Raw genomic sequence first — 18525 nt, 5'->3', positions numbered from 1 at the left:
TGTGTACCCCAGTTACTGCATGGTGCAATGTGTACCCCAGTTATTGCATGGTGCAATGTGTACCCCAGTTACTGCATGGTGCAGTGTGTACCCCAGTTACTGCATGGAGTAGTGTGTACCCCAGTTACTGCATGGTGCAATGTGTACCCCAGTTACTGCATGGTGCAATGTGTACCCCAGTTACTGCATGGTGCAGTGTGCACCCCAGTTACTGCACGGTCATGCAGTGTGTAGCAGTCCCTGGTTGAAGTGACGGGGTTGCATTCTCAGCTCCTTTGCCTGCTTATCTCTCTCTCTCTCTCTCTGGCTCCCCCCTCCCTGCTGCACCGCTTCAGTAGAGGGAGACACTGTGTCAGACGGCAGCAAGTGTACCCAGCGGCGGACTCTCTCCTCTGATCACCACTCGGACCCAGATGAAACGACCGGCTGTGCTACCGATCCTCCTGGCCAGCCTGGTTGTGGCAGCCGCCGCGGGAGAGGGAGATGCAGCGCCGGGAAAAGCGACCTTCAGCTGGGACTTGAAAGGTAGGTGGACTGGGGCTCTCATGAAGTCCCTGAGCACAGAACAAGCATTGGGGGGCGGGGAGGATTTGCATTTGATTTAAAATCTGCACCAATTATTAATGACCTGCTCATGTTCCCAGGGGATTACAGTTATTAATAATAAGACTAATTTTTTCTCAGATAAAAACTTTACATGAAAGTTTACAGGTTACACAAACGATCATCTGAACTTCTTGTGAGCAGAATGGCTTCAATCTCTGATGACATCTTGTGCAAAGCCAAGGGTGACTAATTTCAGGATCAGATCTTGCAAAGGGGTCGAATTGCACCTAGAAGTTTCCAAAGATTGTTTTTAAAAAGTGTTTAAAATGAATAAATAGAACAGTCCTGTTATTCCCCAGTGTCTCCTACAAATCCATTGCACAGAATTAGACCTTTGAGTCACATTCCGTTACCATGGGGATTTTCAGGCCAGGCCCGGCATTTGCATTTTTAAACTTTTATCACCTTCTCCTTGCAGAGCTGGCGCCCAAAGAACGCTTTGCCATCCTGGCCCACCACAACCGTCTCAGGAGCAAAGTTCAGCCCCCTGCTGCGAACATGCAAAAAATGGTAAGCAGATTCATCCCTCACATCATTCCACAAACTGTAAGTGCCTCTCTGCCCAGCTTCTTAGGCTCTCAGCTTAACGATAACTTGTTTGCAGAAGTTCTTTTACTTACAGGGCGCAGAGGGCAGTGCCACAACTGAGCTGATCACAAATCGGCATCTGGCGGAATGGTTACAAGTAATATGGGAAGTCAGTGATACACGAAGAGTTTTAGAGGGGGGGGTCAGTGATACACAGAGAGTAATAGAGGACGGTCAGTGATACACAGAGAGTAATAGAGGGTGGTCAGTGATACACAGAGAGTAATAGAGGGCGGTCAGTGATACACAGAGAGTAATAGAGGGCGGTCAGTGATACACAGAGAGTAATAGAGGGCAGTCAGTGATACACAGAGAGTAATAGAGGATGGTCATTGATACACAGAGAGTTATAGAGGGCGGTCAGTGATACACAGAGAGTAATAGAGGACGGTCAGTGATACACAGAGAGTAATAGAGGGCAGTCAGTGATACACAGAGAGTAATAGAGGGCGGTCAGTGATACACAGAGAGTAATAGAGGGCAGTCAGTGATACACAGAGTAATAGAGGGCGGTCAGTGATACACAGAGAGTAATAGAAGGCGGTCAGTGATACACAGAGAGTAATAGAGGGCGGTCAGTGATACACAGAGAGTAATAGAGGGCGGACAGTGATACACAGAGAGTTATAGAGGGCGGTCAGTGATACACAGAGAGTAATAGAGGGCGGTCAGTGATAAACAGAGAGTAATAGAGGGCGATCAGTGATAAACAGAGAGTAATAGAGGGTGGTCAGTGATACACAGAGTGTAATAGAGGGCGGTCAGTGATACACAGAGAGTAATAGAGGACGGTCAGTGATACACAGAGAGTAATAGAGGGTGGTCAGTGATACACAGAGAGTAATAGAGGATGGTCATTGATACACAGAGAGTAATAGAGGGCGGTCAGTGATACACAGAGAGTAATAGAAGGCGGTCAGTGATACACAGAGAGTAATAGAGGGTGGTCAGTGATACACAGAGAGTAATAGAGGATGGTCATTGATACACAGAGAGTTATAGAGGGCGATCAGTGATACACAGAGAGTTATAGAGGGCGGTCAGTGATACACAGAGAGTAATAGAAGGCGGTCAGTGATACACAGAGAGTAATAGAGGGTAGTCAGTGATACACAGAGAGTAATAGAGGACGGTCAGTGATAGAGAGTTATAGAGGGCGGTCAGTGATACACAGAGAGTAATAGAGGATGGTCATTGATACACAAAGAGTAATAGAGGGCGGTCAGTGATACACAGAGAGTTATAGAGGGCGGTCAGTGATACACAGAGAGTAATAGAAGGCGGTCAGTGATACACAGAGAGTAATAGAGGGTAGTCAGTGATACACAGAGAGTAATAGAGGACGGTCAGTGATACACAGAGAGTAATAGAGGACGGTCAGTGATACACAGAGAGTAATAGAGGGTGGTCAGTGATACACAGAGAGTAATAGAGGACGGTCAGTGATAGAGAGTAATAGAGGGTGGTCAGTGATACACAGAGAGTAATAGAGGGCGGTCAGTGATACACAGAGAGTAATAGAGGGCGGTAAGTGATACACAGAGAGTAATAGAGGGCAGTCAGTTATACACAGAGAGTAATAGAAGGCGGTCAGTGATACACAGAGAGTAATAGAGGGTGGTCAGTGATACACAGAGTAATAGAGGACGGTCAGTGATAGAGAGTAATAGAGGGTGGTCAGTGATACACAGAGAGTAATAGAGGACGGTCAGTGATACACAGAGAGTAATAGAGGACGGTCAGTGATACACAGAGAGTAATAGAGGACGGTCAGTGATACACAGAGAGTAATAGAGGGCGGTCAGTGATACACAGAGAGTAATAGAGGGCGGTCAGTGTTACACCAGAGAGTAATAGAGGGCGGTCAGTGATACACAGAGAGTAATAGAGGGAGATATACAGAGTAACAGGGACTGGCAGTGAGATATATAGTGTATTGGGCAGGCAGTGAGTGTGCAGTGTAACAGGGCCTGACAGTAAGATATACAGTGTAACATGCGCGGGCAGTGACTTATACGGTGTACCAGGGACTGGTAGTGAGATATACAGCAACGGGCTGGCAGTGAGTTATAGACTGTAACAGGGGCTGGCAGTGAGACATACAGTGTACCAGGGACTGGAAGTGAGATATACAGTGTAACGGACTGGCAGTGAGATATACAGAGTAACAGGGGCAGGCAATGAATATGCAGTGTAACAGGGGCTGGCAATGACATATACAGTTTAATGGGCTGGCAGTGAGATATAGAGTATATCGGGGGCTGGCAGTGAGATACATATACAGTAACAGGAACTGGCAGTGAGATATACAGTGTAACAGGGGCTGGCAGTGAGATATACAATGTAACAGGCATTGTCAGTGAGTTATACCATGTAACGGACTGGCAGTGAAATATGCAGTTTAACAGGGGCTGGCCGTGAGATATGCAGTGTAACAGGGACTCACAGTGAGATATACAGTGTAACAGGGACTCACAGTGAGATATACAGTGTAACAGGGTCTGGCAGTAAGATATACAGTGTAACAGGGGCGGGCAGTGAGATATACAGTATACCAGGAACTGGCAGTTAGATATACAGTGTAACAGAGGCGGGCAGTGAGTTATACAGTTTTCCAGGGACTGGCAGTGAGATATACAGTAACAGGCTGGCAGTGAGGTATAGAGTGTAACAGGGGCTTGCAGTGAGATATACAGTGTTCCAGGGACTGGAAGTGAGATATACAGTGTTCCAGGGGCTGGCAGTGAGTTATACAGTGTAACGGGCTGGCAGTGAGATATACAGCATAACAGGGACTGGAAGTGAGATATACAGTGTAACGGGCTGGCAGTGAGATATACAGTGTAACGGACTGGCAGTGAGATATACAGTGTAACAGGGGCTGGCAATGAGATATACAGTGTAACGGGCTGGCTGTGAGATATACAGTGTAACAGGCATTGTCAGTGAGATATACAATGTAATGGAGGCTTGCAGTGAGATATACAATGTAACAAGGTCTAGCAGTGAGATATACAGTGTAACAGGGACTGGCAGTGAAATATACAGTGTAACAGGGACTGGATGTGAATTATACAGTATAACAAGGACTGGCAGTGAGTTATACAGTGTAACAGGGGCTGGCAGTGTGATATACAGTTTAATAGTTGCTGGCAGTGAGATATACAGTGTAACAGGGACTGGCAGTGAAATATACAGTGTAACAGGGACTGGATGTGAATTATACAGTATAACAAGGACTGGCAGTGAGTTATACAGTGTAACAGGGGTTGGCAGTGTGATATACAGTTTAATAGTTGCTGGCAGTGAGATATACAGTGTAACAGGGGCTGGCTGTGATATATACAATGTAACGGGCTGGCAGTGAGATATACAGTGTAACAGGGGCTGGCGGTGAGATATACAGTGTAACAGGGGCTGGCTGTGATATATACAATGTAATGGGCTGGCAGTGAGATATACAGTTCAATAGTTGCTGGCAGTGAGATATACAGTGTATCAGGGACTGGCGGTGAGATATACAGTGAACATACGTAGGAACATACGAATTAAGAGCAGGAGTAGGCCATTCGGCCCCTTGTGCCTGTTCTGCCATTTGATAAGATCATGGCTGATCTGATTGCGACCTGAACTCTAATTTCCCGTCTACCTACTAAAACCTTTGACTCCCTTGTTAATCAGGAATCTATCTAACTCAGCCTTAAAAATATTCAATGACCCTGCCTCCACCGCTCTCTGGGGAAGAGAGTTCCACAGACTCTCGACCGTCTGAGAGAAAAAATTTCTCCTCATCTCCGTCTTAAATGGCAGACCCCTTATTTTTAAACTGTGTCCCCTAGTTCTAGTGTCTCCCACAAGGGGAAACATCCTCTCAGCATCTACCCCTTCCAGTCCCCTCAGGATCTTATATGTTTCAATAAGATCACCTCTCATTCTTCTAAACTCCAGTGTATACGAACTCAACTTGTTCAACCTTTCCAATCTGGACAATTACCGCCCCATCAGTCTACTCTAATCATCAGCAAAGTGATGGAAGGTGTTGTTGACAGTGCTATCAAGCGGCACTTACTCACCAAAAATCTGCTCACCGATGCTCAGTTTGGGTTCCGCCAGGACCACTCGGCTCCAGACCTCATTACAGCCTTGGTCCAAACATGGACAAAAAAGCTGAATTCCAGAGGTGAGGTGAGAGTGACTGCCCTTGACATCAAGGCAGCATTTGACCGAGTGTGGCACCAAGGAGCCCTCGTAAAATTGAAGTCAATGGGAATCGGGGGAAAACTCTCCAGTGGCTGGAGTCATTCCTAGCACAAAGGAAGATGGTAGTGGTTGTTGGAGGCCAATCATCTCAGCCCCAGGACATTGCTGCAGGAGTTCCTCAGGGCAGTGTCCTAGGCCCAACCATCTTCAGCTGCTTCATCAATGACCTTCCCTCCATCATAACATCAGAAATGGGGATGTTCGCTGATGATTACACAGTGTTCAGTTCCATTCGCAACCCCTCAAACAATGAAGCAGTCCGAGCCCGCATGCAGCAAGACCTGGACAACATCCAGGCTTTGGCTGATAAGTGGCAAGTAACATTCGCGCCAGACAAGTGCCAGGCAATGACCATCTCCAACAAGACAGAGTTTAACCACCTCCCCTTGACATTCAACGGCATTACCATCGCCGAATCCCCCATCATCAATATCCTGGGGGTCACCATTGACCAGAAACCTAACTGGACCCGCCATATAAATACTGTGGCTACAAGAGCAGGTCAGAGGCTGGGTATTCTGCGGCGAGTGACTCACCTCCTGACTCCCCAAAGCCTTTCCACCATCTACAAGGCACAAGTCAGGAGTGTGATGGAATACTCTCCGCTTGCCTGGATGAGTGCAGCTCCAACAACACTCAAGAAGCTTGACACCATCCAGGACAAAGCAGCCTGCTTGATTGGCATCCCATCCACCGCCCTAAACATTCACTCCCTTCACCACCGGCGCACTGTTGCTGCAGTGTGAACCATCCACAGGATGCACTGCAGCAACTCGCCAAGGCTTCTTCGACAGCACCTCCCAAACCCGCGACCTCTACCACCTAGAAGGACAAGAGCAGCAGGCACATGGGAACAACACCACCTGCACGTTCCCCTCCAAGTCACACACCATCCCGACTTGGAAATATATCACCGTTCCTTCATCGTTGCTGGATCAAAATCCTGGAACTCCCTTCCTAACAGCACTGTGGGAGAACCTTCATCACATGGACTGCAGCGGTTCAAGAAGGCGGCTCACCACCACCTTCTCAAGGGCAATTAGGGATGGGCAATAAATGCTGGCCTTGCCAGCGACGCTCACATCCCATGAATGAATAAAAATAAATAAATAAATAAGATAACCCCCTCATCCCAGGAATCAGTCGAGTGAACCTTCTCCGAACCGCCTCTAAAGCAATTATGTGCTTTCTTAAATAAGGAGACCAAAACTGTACACGGTATCCCAGATGTAGTCTCACCAATGCCCTGTACAACTGTAGCAAAACATCTCAACTTTTATATTCTATTCCCCTTGCAATAAATGACAACATTCCATTTGCCTTCCTAATCACTTGCTGTACCTGCATACTAACTTTTTGTGATTCATGTACTGGGACACCCAGATCCCTCTGTACCTCAGAGTTCTGCAATCTCTCTCCATTTAAATAATATACTGCTTTTCTATTCCTCCTGCCAAAGTGGACAAGTTTACATTTCCTCACATTATATTCCACCTGAGAAATTTTTACCCACTCACTTAACCTATCTATATCCCTTTGCAGACTCCTTATGTCCTCTTCACAACTTACTTTCCTACCTACCTTTGTGTCATCAGCAAATTTAGCAACCATACATTCGGTCCCTTCATCCAATTCATTGATTATAGATTGTAAATAGTTGAGGCCCAAGCACTGATCCCTGTGGCACCCCACTCGTTACATCTTGCCAACCTGAAAATGACCCATTTAAGCTTACTCTCTGTTTCCTGTTAGCTAACCAATCCTTTATCCATGCTAATATGTTACCCCCTACACCATGAGCTCTTATTTTGTGCAGTAGCCTTTGATGTGGCACCTTGTCAAAAGCCTTCTGGAAATCCAAGTACACCAAATCCACAGGATCCTCTTTATCCACATTGCTTGTTACTTCCACAAAGAACTCTAATAAATTAGTCAAACATGATTTCCCTTTCACAAAGCCGTGTTGACTCTGCCTGATTGCATTGAGATTTTCTAAGTGCCCTGCTAACCTCCTTAATGATAGTGTAATAGGGACTGGCGGTGAGATATACAATGTAACCGGAGCTGGCAGTGAGATATACAGTGTAACAGGGGCTGGCAGCGAGATATACAGTGTAACAGGGGCTGGCAGCAAGATATATAGTGTAACAGGCTGGCAGTGAGATATACAGTGTAACAGGGGCTGGCAGCGAGATATACAGTGTAACAGGGGCTGGCAGCAAGATATATAGTGTAACAGGCTGGCAGTGAGATATACAATGTAACAGGGACTGGCAGTGAGATATACAGTAACAGGGGCTGACAGAGAGGTATGGAGTGTAACAGGGGCTGGCGGTGAGATATACAGTGTAACAGGGTCTGGCAGTGAGATATACAGTAACAGGGGCTGACAGAGAGGTATGGAGTGTAACAGGGGCTGGCGGTGAGATATACAGTGTAACAGGGTCTGGCAGTGAGATATACAGTGTAACAAGAGCTGGCGGTGAGATAGACAGTGTAACAGGGATTGGTGGTGAGATATACAGTATAACAGAGACTGGCAACGAGTTATACAGTAACAGGGGCTAGCAGTGAGATATACCATGTAACGGGCTGGTAGTGAGATATACAGTGTAACAGGGGCGGGCCGTGAGATATACAGTATACCAAGGACTCGCAGTGAGATATACAGATTAACGGGCTAGTGGTGCGATATACAGTGTAACGGGGACGGGCAGTGAGATATACAGTATAACGGGCTGACAGTGCGATATACAGTGTAACAAGGACTGGCAGTGAAACGTACAGTGTAACAGGGACAGGCAGTGAATTATACACTGTAACAAGGACTGGCAGTGAGTTATACATTGTAACAGGGACTGGCAGTGAAATATATAGTGTAACAGGGACTGGAGGCTGAGGTTCATGGCAAGAATAACTTCCTATGAGTGTGGGTATCTGAGCATGTTAAATTACTGCTCACAGTGCATTAGATGGAGAGCTCTACCCCTTTCATATATCAGGTGTCTGTAATTTGGGTGGTGGAGGTGTAGATGTTGGTGGAGTTCTGTCCCTGATCATAGGGAGAAAAGGCCTATTTAAATTGATCCCCAGAATAATTGGTTTCTCTGTAATTTATCTCTGAAGCTCCTTATCTGACCATGATATTTGATATGATACGGTGTTACCAGATCACTCTCTGGCGTACTTTCTGTTTGGTTTATGATGCATTGGCTGATTGAGGCAATATTCGTCACACAATCAATTTCATGAAACTAGCCAGAAAACATATTACCTGTGATTCTCTGCCATCCTCAATTTAAAATGAATAAATGGGATACCAACCTGGCTTCACCATGTTATGAGGTATAGCAGAGCTGATACCATAGGCCGTGAATGGTTTATCAACATCGCCTCAACCTCAAGAAAAATTCGGGAAAATTTTGCTCGGCCAGAGCTTCCTGCGATTATCCGATGTACGCTGGCCGGTGTAGGCCCCAACTGGCAGCGTGGGGCCTAGCTAAATTTGGACAATTATCTCCTTGAGGTAAACACTTTCACTCACCTCACCACTAGAAAAAAAAGAACTTGCTAGTGTATTGCTGACTGACTTGCCTTGTTATTTATTTCACCGGGCTTTGGTGCAGGTGGCAGCTCATTTAGAAATTGCCACGAGCTCAATCTGGTCGCCAACTTCTTCAGAACACGATTTGTAGCAAGAAATCTCCATCAGCTGTGCGGCTAAGTTGTTTTTTTTAATGTCAGGGTAATTGTCATCATGTATGACACAAATAAATTTAAATTCCTGAAGGCTTGGGATCTTTTTATCACTTTTGGTCTTCGTAATTACCCGATTGTCTCTAGTTATCTATTGTCCTGTTTCAACTCTATTTAAAATTACTTTATTTCCATTTATTTCCTGTTGCTATCTTCCTGCCTCACTAGGTCACTAGGAGGATGAGTATGCCTGGGCCAAGCCTCCCTTCAACCAGGGTGTGTGTATACCAAGGCCTCCCTTAGGTAGGAGAATAGGAAATATATATTAATAAGAAAAGTGATTCAAGCTAGAACAGTGTGAGCGAGATTGGAGGAGGGGGGAGGGGAGTCCAGCTCCCTTCCAATAGACAAGGACGTTTTATTGAGCATGTTGGCCTTTTCATAAACTGTGTTGAGAAAAAAAAAATCGCCATGGTTACCAGTGTTTCAACCCAGCCAGACAACAAATGAACAAGCTCCCATCTATGACCTAAGCCATGTTTTAGGGAAATTCTCTATCAAAGGAGAGAACCAGATAATTAATCGGCCTGATATTCAGTAATATGATCTCCAAGAAGACCTGTCAATAAAGAGCCTTCAAATAATTCAAGACATTTGCTTCAGCTCCTATGTTGCTTGCTATTCTGACAGCCTAGCAAAAAGAAAGCACAGGCTTTCTTGCCCAAAAAACTGCTGTTCCTAAAAATGATCTAAATGTGACTTTCTGTGACACGAGGAAGCTCCTGACCATGGGTGAGTGTGTTCAGTATTGGGACAAGAGTGTTGGAGAAAAAATCTCTATTGATAGCCAGTCAAAGAGCACTAATCTCTCAGATCTGTCACTCCCTACCAACTTAAGGAGATTGCGACCTAGTTCCCACAAAGATATATTTTCAGTGCTTGGCTGAAACTTAAGCGATAATAAAGTGTAATAAAGACAGATGAAAATCGCAGGTAGGTACCAACTCTTTGGTAACACATCTCCTTGTTACGAGTGGAAAGTCTAATACACTGTGGTTATTTACAACAAGGCCCTAGTACTAAAATCATTGGACTAAAGGCAACAACAACAACAACTACTACTACTACTACTACTACTACTTGCATTTATATAGCACCTTTAATGTCGTAAAATGTCCCAAGGCACTTCACGGGAGCGATTATCAAACAAAATTTGACACCACAGATGGCCAGAATTTTAGTCAAAGAGGTTGATTTTAAGGAGCATCTTAAAGGAAGAGAGAGAGAGAGGGAGAAAGGCAGGAAGGTTTAGGGAGGGAATTCCAGAGCTTAAGGCCTAGACAGCTGAAGGCACGGCTGCCACTAGTGTGTGAAGGAAATCGACGATTCACAAGAGGCCAGAATTGGAGGGGCGCAGAGCTCTCGAGTGGTTATAGGGCTGGAGGACGTTACAGAGATAGGGAGGGGCGAGGCCATGGAGGGGTTTCAACACAAGGATGAGAATTTAAAATTGGAGACATTGCTGGACCAGGAGCCAATGTAGGTCGGCAAGCACGGGGGTGATGGGTGAATGGAACTTGGTGTGAGTTAGGATAAGGGCAGTAGAGTTTTGGACAAGCTGAAGTTTACGGAGGGTGGAAGATGGGAGGCCGGCCGAGAGAGCATTTGTACCAGTAACGCACTGCTATACTAACACCCGATCAAAAGCTCAATCAGAAAATCTACCCTATGTATGTCACAGGCTTTGCTGTTAGATTCTGTACCTGGGTGATTAAAAGCCTCTTGTCAATACTAAACTACCCCTGTTCAGAGTAGGTGTGAGTAACTACCTGCTTAAGTGAAAGCTTCTTCTGTTTATATATCTTAACATAAATGGGTGTAGTTGGGAGTGAATGGGAAGGGGATTGCTCATTAGGAATTCTATACATTGCAAGTGAATGGGAAGGGGCTCGGTCAGTAGGAATTCTATACATAGGGAGTGAAAGGGAAGGGGTTTGTTAAGTAGGATTTCTATACATTTTGAGTGAATGGGAGGGGTTGGTCAAGTAGGAATTCTATACATTGGGAGTGAATGTGAAGTGGTTAGATCAGTAGGAATTCTGTATGTTGGGAAAAAATGGGAAGGGCATTGGTCAGTAGGAATTCTATATATTGGGAGTGCAAGGGAAGGGGTTAGGTCAGTAGGAATTCTATACATTGAAAGTGAATAGAAAGGGGTTAGATTTTTTGAAATTCTATACATTGGGAGTGAATGGGAAGGAGATTGGTCAGTAACAATCCTATAAACTGAAAGTGAATGGGAAGGGGTCAGATCAGTAGGAATTCTATACATTGGGAGTGAATGGGAAGGAGATTAGTTGGTATGAATTCTATACATTGGGAGTGAATGGGAAGGGGATTGATCAGTAGCAATGCTACACATTCGGATTAAAAGGGAAGGCGTTATATTGATAGGAATTCTATTCATTGGGAGTGAAAGGGAACAGGTTAGGTTGGTAGGAATTCTATACATAGAATTACTTTAGAATGTACAGCACAGAAATAGTCCATTCGGCCCAACTGGTCCATGCTGGTGTTTATGCTCCACACAAGCCTCCTCTCTAATTCACCTAACTCTATCAGCATATCCTTCTTTCCTTTCTGCCTCATGTGTTTATCTAGCTTCCCCTTAAATGCGTCTATGCTAGTCACCTCAACTACTCCATGTGGCAGCAAGTTCCACATTCCAAGCACTCTCTGGGTAAAGAAATTTCTCCTGAATTCACTGTTGGATTTATTAGTGACTATCTTATATTTATGGACCCTAGTTCTGGTCTCCCTCGCAAGTAGAAAATCTTCTCTTCGTCTACCCTATCAAAGCCTTTCATCATCTTAAAGACCTCTATCAGATCACCCCTCAGTCTTTTCTTTTCTAGAGAAAAGAGCCCCAGCCTGCTGATAGGTATAACCTCTCAGTTCTGGTATCATTCTAGTAAATCTTTTTTGCACCTTCTCCAGTGCCTCTATACCCTTTTTATAATTTGGAGACCAGAACTGTTCACAATACTCCAAGTGTGGCCTAACCAAGGTTCGATACAAGTTTAACATAACTTCTCTGCTTTTCAATTCTATTCCTCTAGAAATGAACCCCAGTGCTTGGTTTGCTTTTTTATGGCCTTATCAACCTGTGTGGCTACTTTTAGTGATCTGTGTTTGTACCCTAAGTTCCCTCTGCTCCTCTACCCCATTTAGACTCTTATTATCCAAGCAAAAATGTAATATCTCACACTTATCTATATTGAAATTCATTTGCCAATTACCCATCCATTCTGCAAGTTTATTACTGTCTTCCTGTATTTTGTTGCAGTCTTACTCAGTACTAACTATACCCCCCAATTTGGTATTGTCCACAAATTTAGAAAATGTACTTCCGATTCCCAAGTCCAAATCATTTATGTAAATGGTGGACAACAGTAGTCCCAGCACCAATCCTTGTGGAACTCCACTTCCCACCTTTTGCCAGTGTGAGTAACTACCTTTAACCTCTACTCTCAGTTTTCTGTTTTGTAGCCAGCTTGCTATTCATTCTGCTACTTATCCCCTGACTCCACACACTCTGACCTTAATCGTGAGTCTGCTGTGCGGTACCTTATCGAAAGCCTTTTGAAAATCCAAATATATTACATCTACTGCATTACCCTTGTCTACTCTTTCTGTTACTTCTTCAAAGAATTCAAGAAGGTTGGTCAAGCATGACCTTCCCTATTAAAATCCATCCAGACCAGGGGTCTTATCCTCTCTAAGTTTCATTAGTTTATCAATTATCTCCCCCCTTTCTATCTTAAATGTCTTTATATCTTTTTTGATCTCTTCTTCTAATATCATGTCCACTATGTTAGTCTCCCTGGTAAATACTGAGGCAAAGTAATTATTTAATATTTCTGCCATTTCGCTGTCATGACCTGTGAGTTTATCGTGTGCCCTATCAGTGGCCCTATCCCTATCCTGATTTTTCTTTCGTTATATCTGTGTCTGTAGAATACTTTACTATTTCTTTTTATATTTCTTGGTAATTTAATTTCATAGTTTCTCTTTGCTTTCCTAGTTGTTTTTTAACTTATTTCTTAACTATTTCTTATTCCCTTTTGTCATCCTCTCCTTTGTTATGCACTTAGTGTACGCCTTTTTCTTTAGTTTCAATTTTGCCCTTATTTCTTCATTCATCCATGGTGCCTCATTATTGGCTCATTTGTTCTTGCTTTTTAGTGGGAAATATTTCTCCTGAACTCTACTTGATCCCCATTTTAAATGTTTCCCACTGCTGTTCTATCTACTTGTTTATCAGTCAATTGGGAGCAAATGATAAGGGGATTGCTCAGTAGGAATTCTGTACATTGGGAGTGAATGGGAAGGGGACTAGTTGGTAGGAATTCTATACATTGGGACTGAAAGGGAAGAGGATTGCTCAGTAGGAATTCTATACATTGGGACTGAAAGGGAAGAGGATTGCTCAGTAGGGATTCTATACATTGGGATTAAAACAGAAGAGGTTAGGTCATTAGGAATTGCTTACATTGGGAGCGAATGGGGAGGGGATTGGTCAGTAGGAATTCTATACATTGGGAGTGAATGGGAAGGGGTTACCAGTAGGAATTATATACATTGGGAGTGAATGAGAAGCATTTAGATTGGTAGGAATTCCTTGCGTTGAGAGTGAATGGGAAAAGCATTGGTCATTAGGAATTCTATACATTGGGTGTGAAAGAGAAGGGATAAGGTCGGGAGGAATTCTATATATTGGGAATGAATGGGAAGGGCATTGGGTCAGCAGGAAATCTACAAATTGGAAGTGAATGGGAAGGCGATTAGGTCAGTAGGATTCTATACATTGGGAGTGAAGGAGTAGGGGTAAGGCCGGTAGGAATTATATGCATTTTGGAGCGCATGGGAAGTGGTTAGATCAGTAGGAATTCTATAAATTGGGAGTGAATAGGAAGGAGATTGGTCAGTAGTAATTCTATACTTTGGGAGTGAATGGAAAGGGGATTGGTCAGTAGTAAATCTAATAATTGGGAGTGAATGGGAAGGGGATTGGTCAGTAGGAATTCTTTACATTGGGCATGAATGGGAAGGGGTTAGGTTGGTAGGAATTCTATATATTAGGAGTGAATGGGATGTGGTTAGATTGGTAGGATTTCTGTATATTGGGAATGAATGGTAAGGGAATTGGTCAGTAGGAATTCTATACATTGGGAGTGAAAGGGAACGGGCTAGGGTGGTAGCAATTCTATACTTTGGGAGTGAAAGGGAAGGGGTTAGGTAAGTAGGAATTGTGTACATTGGGAGTGAATGTAAAGCGATTAGATCAATAGCAATTCTATACATTGGGAGTGAATGAGAAGCGGATGTAGTCAGTAGGAAGTTGTACATTGGGAGTGAATGGAAAGGGGATTGGTTAATAGAAATTCTATACATTGGGATTAAATGGGAACGGGATTGGTCGGTAGAAATTGTGTATATTGGGAGTGAAAGGGAAGGGGTAAGGTTGGTAGGAATTCTTTGCATTCGGAGCAAATGGGAATGGGATTGTTCAGTAGGAATTCTATACACTGAGAGTTAAAGGGAAGGGGCTAGGTCAGTGGGGATTGTATACATTGGGAATGAATGGGAAGGCGATTGGTCAGAGGGATTGTATACATTGAGAGTGAATGGGAGTTGTTAGGTCAATAGGAACTTTATACATTGGGAGAGAATGGGAAGGCGATTGGTCAGTAGCAAGTTTATACAGTGGGACTGAATGGGAAGGGGTTAGCTCTGCAGTGTTTTCAGAGCCTGCAGATGCCGGAATGGAGCCAGCCACATATATGGCAAAACCCTATTTAAACAAACAAACTTCCATTGATATAGCACCTTTCATGACCTCAGGACGTCCCAAAGCGCTTCACAGCTATTGAAGTACTTTTGAAGTGTAGTCACTGTTGTCGTGTAGGCAACGTGGCAGGTAATTTGCACACAGCAAGATCCCACACACAGCAATGTGATAATGACCAGATAATCTGTTTTAGTGATGTTGGTTGTTGGACAAATATTGACCAGGACACCGGGCGAACTCCCCAACTCTTCTTTGAAATGGTGTCGTGGGATCTTTTCCGACCGCCCAAGAGGGCAGACAGGGCCTTGGTTTGACACCTCATCCAAAAGACAGCACCTCTGACAGCGCAGCACTCCCTCGGTTCTGTACTGGGAGTCTTGGCCTGGATTATGTGCTCAAGTCTTGGAAGTGGGTCTTGAACGCACAACCTGCAAGATCTTAGAGGCAAGCATGCTATCAACTGAGCCACGTCTGACACCTTGAAGTCTCTGGTCTTATCTCCTGGGCTTTGGTGAACATCACCACCATAGAGATCCTGGACGTGAGCGATGATATCAAATGCAGTGACTAATCACAAAAGCTGAAGGGGCTCGATCCTTTCTGCTCCTCTTTAATTAGTCAACAGATCAAAGCTGCTCTCTGAATACTGTCTCAAAAATTTTAAACAACTTCACTTTCACCCTAAAGAAAAGATTATATGTTTTACTGGGGGGGGGATTGTCTCCTAGCAACCTTGGGGCCTCCACAGTTTCATTGCACACCAATTGAGTCAACGGCTGAAGTGTTTAAATCAACTTCTCCTATTACCCCGAAAGAAGATCCCTTCTGTGGCAGTTGCCAATAACAATTGGTGCTTTTGAGAAAACTGGGTCAAACTTTAAAGGCAACTCAGGGAGAGAGAGGGAAGAGGCCGGTGGAGGTGTTTTTCTTTCTTCCTGAAAAATGAGAGAAATTAAACGGCTTTTTGAGACTTTAAATGCTAACACCAACCAAAGGAGCAATAGTTCCACTGAAGGTGTCAACCGTTGCTCTGTGGTATACTCTCACCTCTGAATCTAGTGCAGTACTGAATGAGTGCTGTACTGTTTGAGGTGCTGTTTTTCAGATGTTAAACTGAGACCCCATCTGCCCTCTCGGGTGGCCTGAAAGATTCTGTGGCACTATTTGAACAAAAGCAGGAGAGTTCTCCCTGTTGTCCTGGCTAATATTTATCTCTCAACCAAAATCATTAAAAAAGATTATCTGGTCATTTACCTCATTGCTGTTTGTGGGACCTTGCTGTGCGTGAAAAAACACATGATATTTTTAATGCTCCTATGATTTTTCTCCCGGGTTTGCTCGCAGCCAGTGGCCAGGAGATTAATCTTTAATTCCTGGAGACTCCGGGACAAACCTGGAGGGTGGACAACCCAAGCTCCGTTCCAGGGCTTTGCTGTCTGACTTTATGTGCTGTCGTTTGCTGTGGATCATACATGCTATAGCTAACAACAGGTGTTTTGTTCAGGGCATTGTTGCAGTTCTCTAGTGTTACTGTTTGAAGTGCCTCGCCCTGTCTGAGTTTACAAGGGCATCTGACCTCGAATCTTGTTTTATATTTACATTGTTTTATATTATCGCTGCTAGACTGAACACTACCAGTCAGGGCTTGTGGGTAAGTGGGGGGGATGAGGTAACCGTGTTAGGCAGTGATCTGGAAGGGGTGGCACCCTAACCAGGATTATTTGGGGAGCGTGATTATCTCAGAGAGTGTAATTTTTTTATTTATTCTTGGGACATGGGCAAAACTGGCAAGGCCAGCATTTATTGCCATGAGGGAATACAGGAACAGGAGTGGGCCATTCAGCCCTTTGGGCCTGTTCCACCACTCAATTAGATCATGGCTTATATGCACATCAGCCCCATTTACCCAACTTAGCTCCATATCCCTTGATACCTTTACCCAACAAAATCTATCGATCCCAGTCCTTTAAGAGTCAAACATTTGGTATCGGTTTGGAGACACATGTAACCCAGGCAGGGTGGGGGCAAGTTCCCTTCCCTGAAGGATATTGGTGAACCATTTAGGTTTTACAACAATCCAGCAGTTGTCATTTTATTTCTGGTGCCAGCCCACCGATTACCAGATTTAGCAAATTCAATTTCACAATTTACCACAGTGGTATTTGAACTCATGACTTTTGGGTTACTAGTCTAGTACCATAACCACTACATTACCATTTAGAGGCAGGGTTATCAATACCTTCAGTGGGTTGAGGCTGCTTATAAACACTCCGAGCAGGATGTTGACTCTGTGCTCCTCCAACGTTGGCCTCTAGTCCATTCCCCACCCTCTTCGCCCCACCGTTGGTGGCTGTGCCTTCAGCCGCCTAGGCCGTAAGCTCTGGAATTTCCTGCCTAAACCTCTCTGCCTCTCTACCTCTCTCTCCTTTAAGAGGTTCCTTAAAACCTACCTCTTTGACCGAGCTTTTGGCCAGTTGTCCGAATATCTCTTTCTTTAGTTCAGTGCCATTTTCCGTCTGATTACGCTCCTGCAAAGCACCTTGGGATGCTTTAATACATTAAAGCTGCTAGTTGTTGTTGTGTTGGGGTTAGATATAAACACTCTAAGGGGGATGGTTTGTTGGGGTTGGTGGTGGGGGCGGGGGTTTGTAGGGGATGGGTAGAAGAGCAGGAAATGAGAGTGTTTGTTGGGGGGGTTACAAACACTCCCATGGGCGATGGTTGTTGGAAGGTGAGTATAAACACTCCTTATGGATTTCCTTAATTATTATGAGAGCCTCAGGCTCTTTGTCCTCTTGTACACTCTAAACTGAGACTTGATATTCAGCCAGGTACTGAACTAGTAACCTGAGACAGCCTGGAAACATTTCTTCAAAAATACTCCACTCAGTATTCATAGCAGCAACTCGAGGTGCTAAGAAGGGCAAGTTAATGGCTGCACTCCACCAGTCTGGTGGTTCATTTCGTCACACGTTGTGATCCCGATCAAAGAAATACTTCGTGCTCGATGGTCTGACCTCGCCACACAAGGCTGTTGCAATACAGCAACATCTTGGTTGTTTTTAGATTGGGAAATTTGGTGAAAGGGCAGAGCCTACAAAGTAGGCCATCACCAAGCTCGAATAACAAGAGTACAAGAGAAGGTAACACAAGATCGAGGAGAAGTGATTCGGTGATGGCAAGCTTGCGATTTAAAAGTCCTTACATTGTTGGAGGGAAGGAGAGCTGAGGGAGGGAGGGACATCCACTAGGGTTGAGGTCCTCGGTGAGAATGGGTTAGAGTGGGAGACAGTGCAGGTAGGGGGACACTTGATTTCAACACAAAGAGGATACAGGATGGAGGACGATGTATTTGGAGCCTGGGCGGAAGACGAACCACAACGTTAACCCTGGAAGTCAGACCACCAGAAAGTGGAAAGAGATTTCTAATGGGACAGTTCGAAACCATGGGTGTCGGAATTGGAGGTTGCAGTACATCAAGCAGTGTTGGTCCAGAGACTGCTCTACATCTGTAACTGTGTGTA

General features: G+C 44.5%; 1 protein-coding gene across 3 annotated transcripts in view; it reads left to right on the top strand.

The window, feature by feature from the left end:
* The first annotated feature begins 305 nt into the window (after positions 1 to 305).
* Positions 306 to 18525, top strand: part of LOC137326300 (C-type lectin domain family 18 member A-like) — a 76486-nt gene continuing 58266 nt past the window's right edge. Inside the window, exons 1-2 of one of the 3 annotated variants that reach the window (XM_067991252.1) lie at positions 306 to 525; positions 1025 to 1116. In XM_067991252.1, coding sequence (XP_067847353.1) covers positions 414 to 525; positions 1025 to 1116 — 204 coding nt within the window. In that variant the 5' untranslated portion in view covers positions 306 to 413. The remainder of the gene's footprint in view (positions 526 to 1024; positions 1117 to 18525) is intronic. The other 2 variants (XM_067991251.1, XM_067991250.1) reach the window with 2 other exon arrangements.

This window comes from Heptranchias perlo, chromosome 10 (assembly GCF_035084215.1).
Source record: "Heptranchias perlo isolate sHepPer1 chromosome 10, sHepPer1.hap1, whole genome shotgun sequence".
Taxonomy (NCBI): domain Eukaryota; kingdom Metazoa; phylum Chordata; class Chondrichthyes; order Hexanchiformes; family Hexanchidae; genus Heptranchias; species Heptranchias perlo.
The sequence above is the reverse complement of the archived record's forward strand: the minus strand, read 5'-3'. Positions and strand labels throughout refer to the sequence as shown.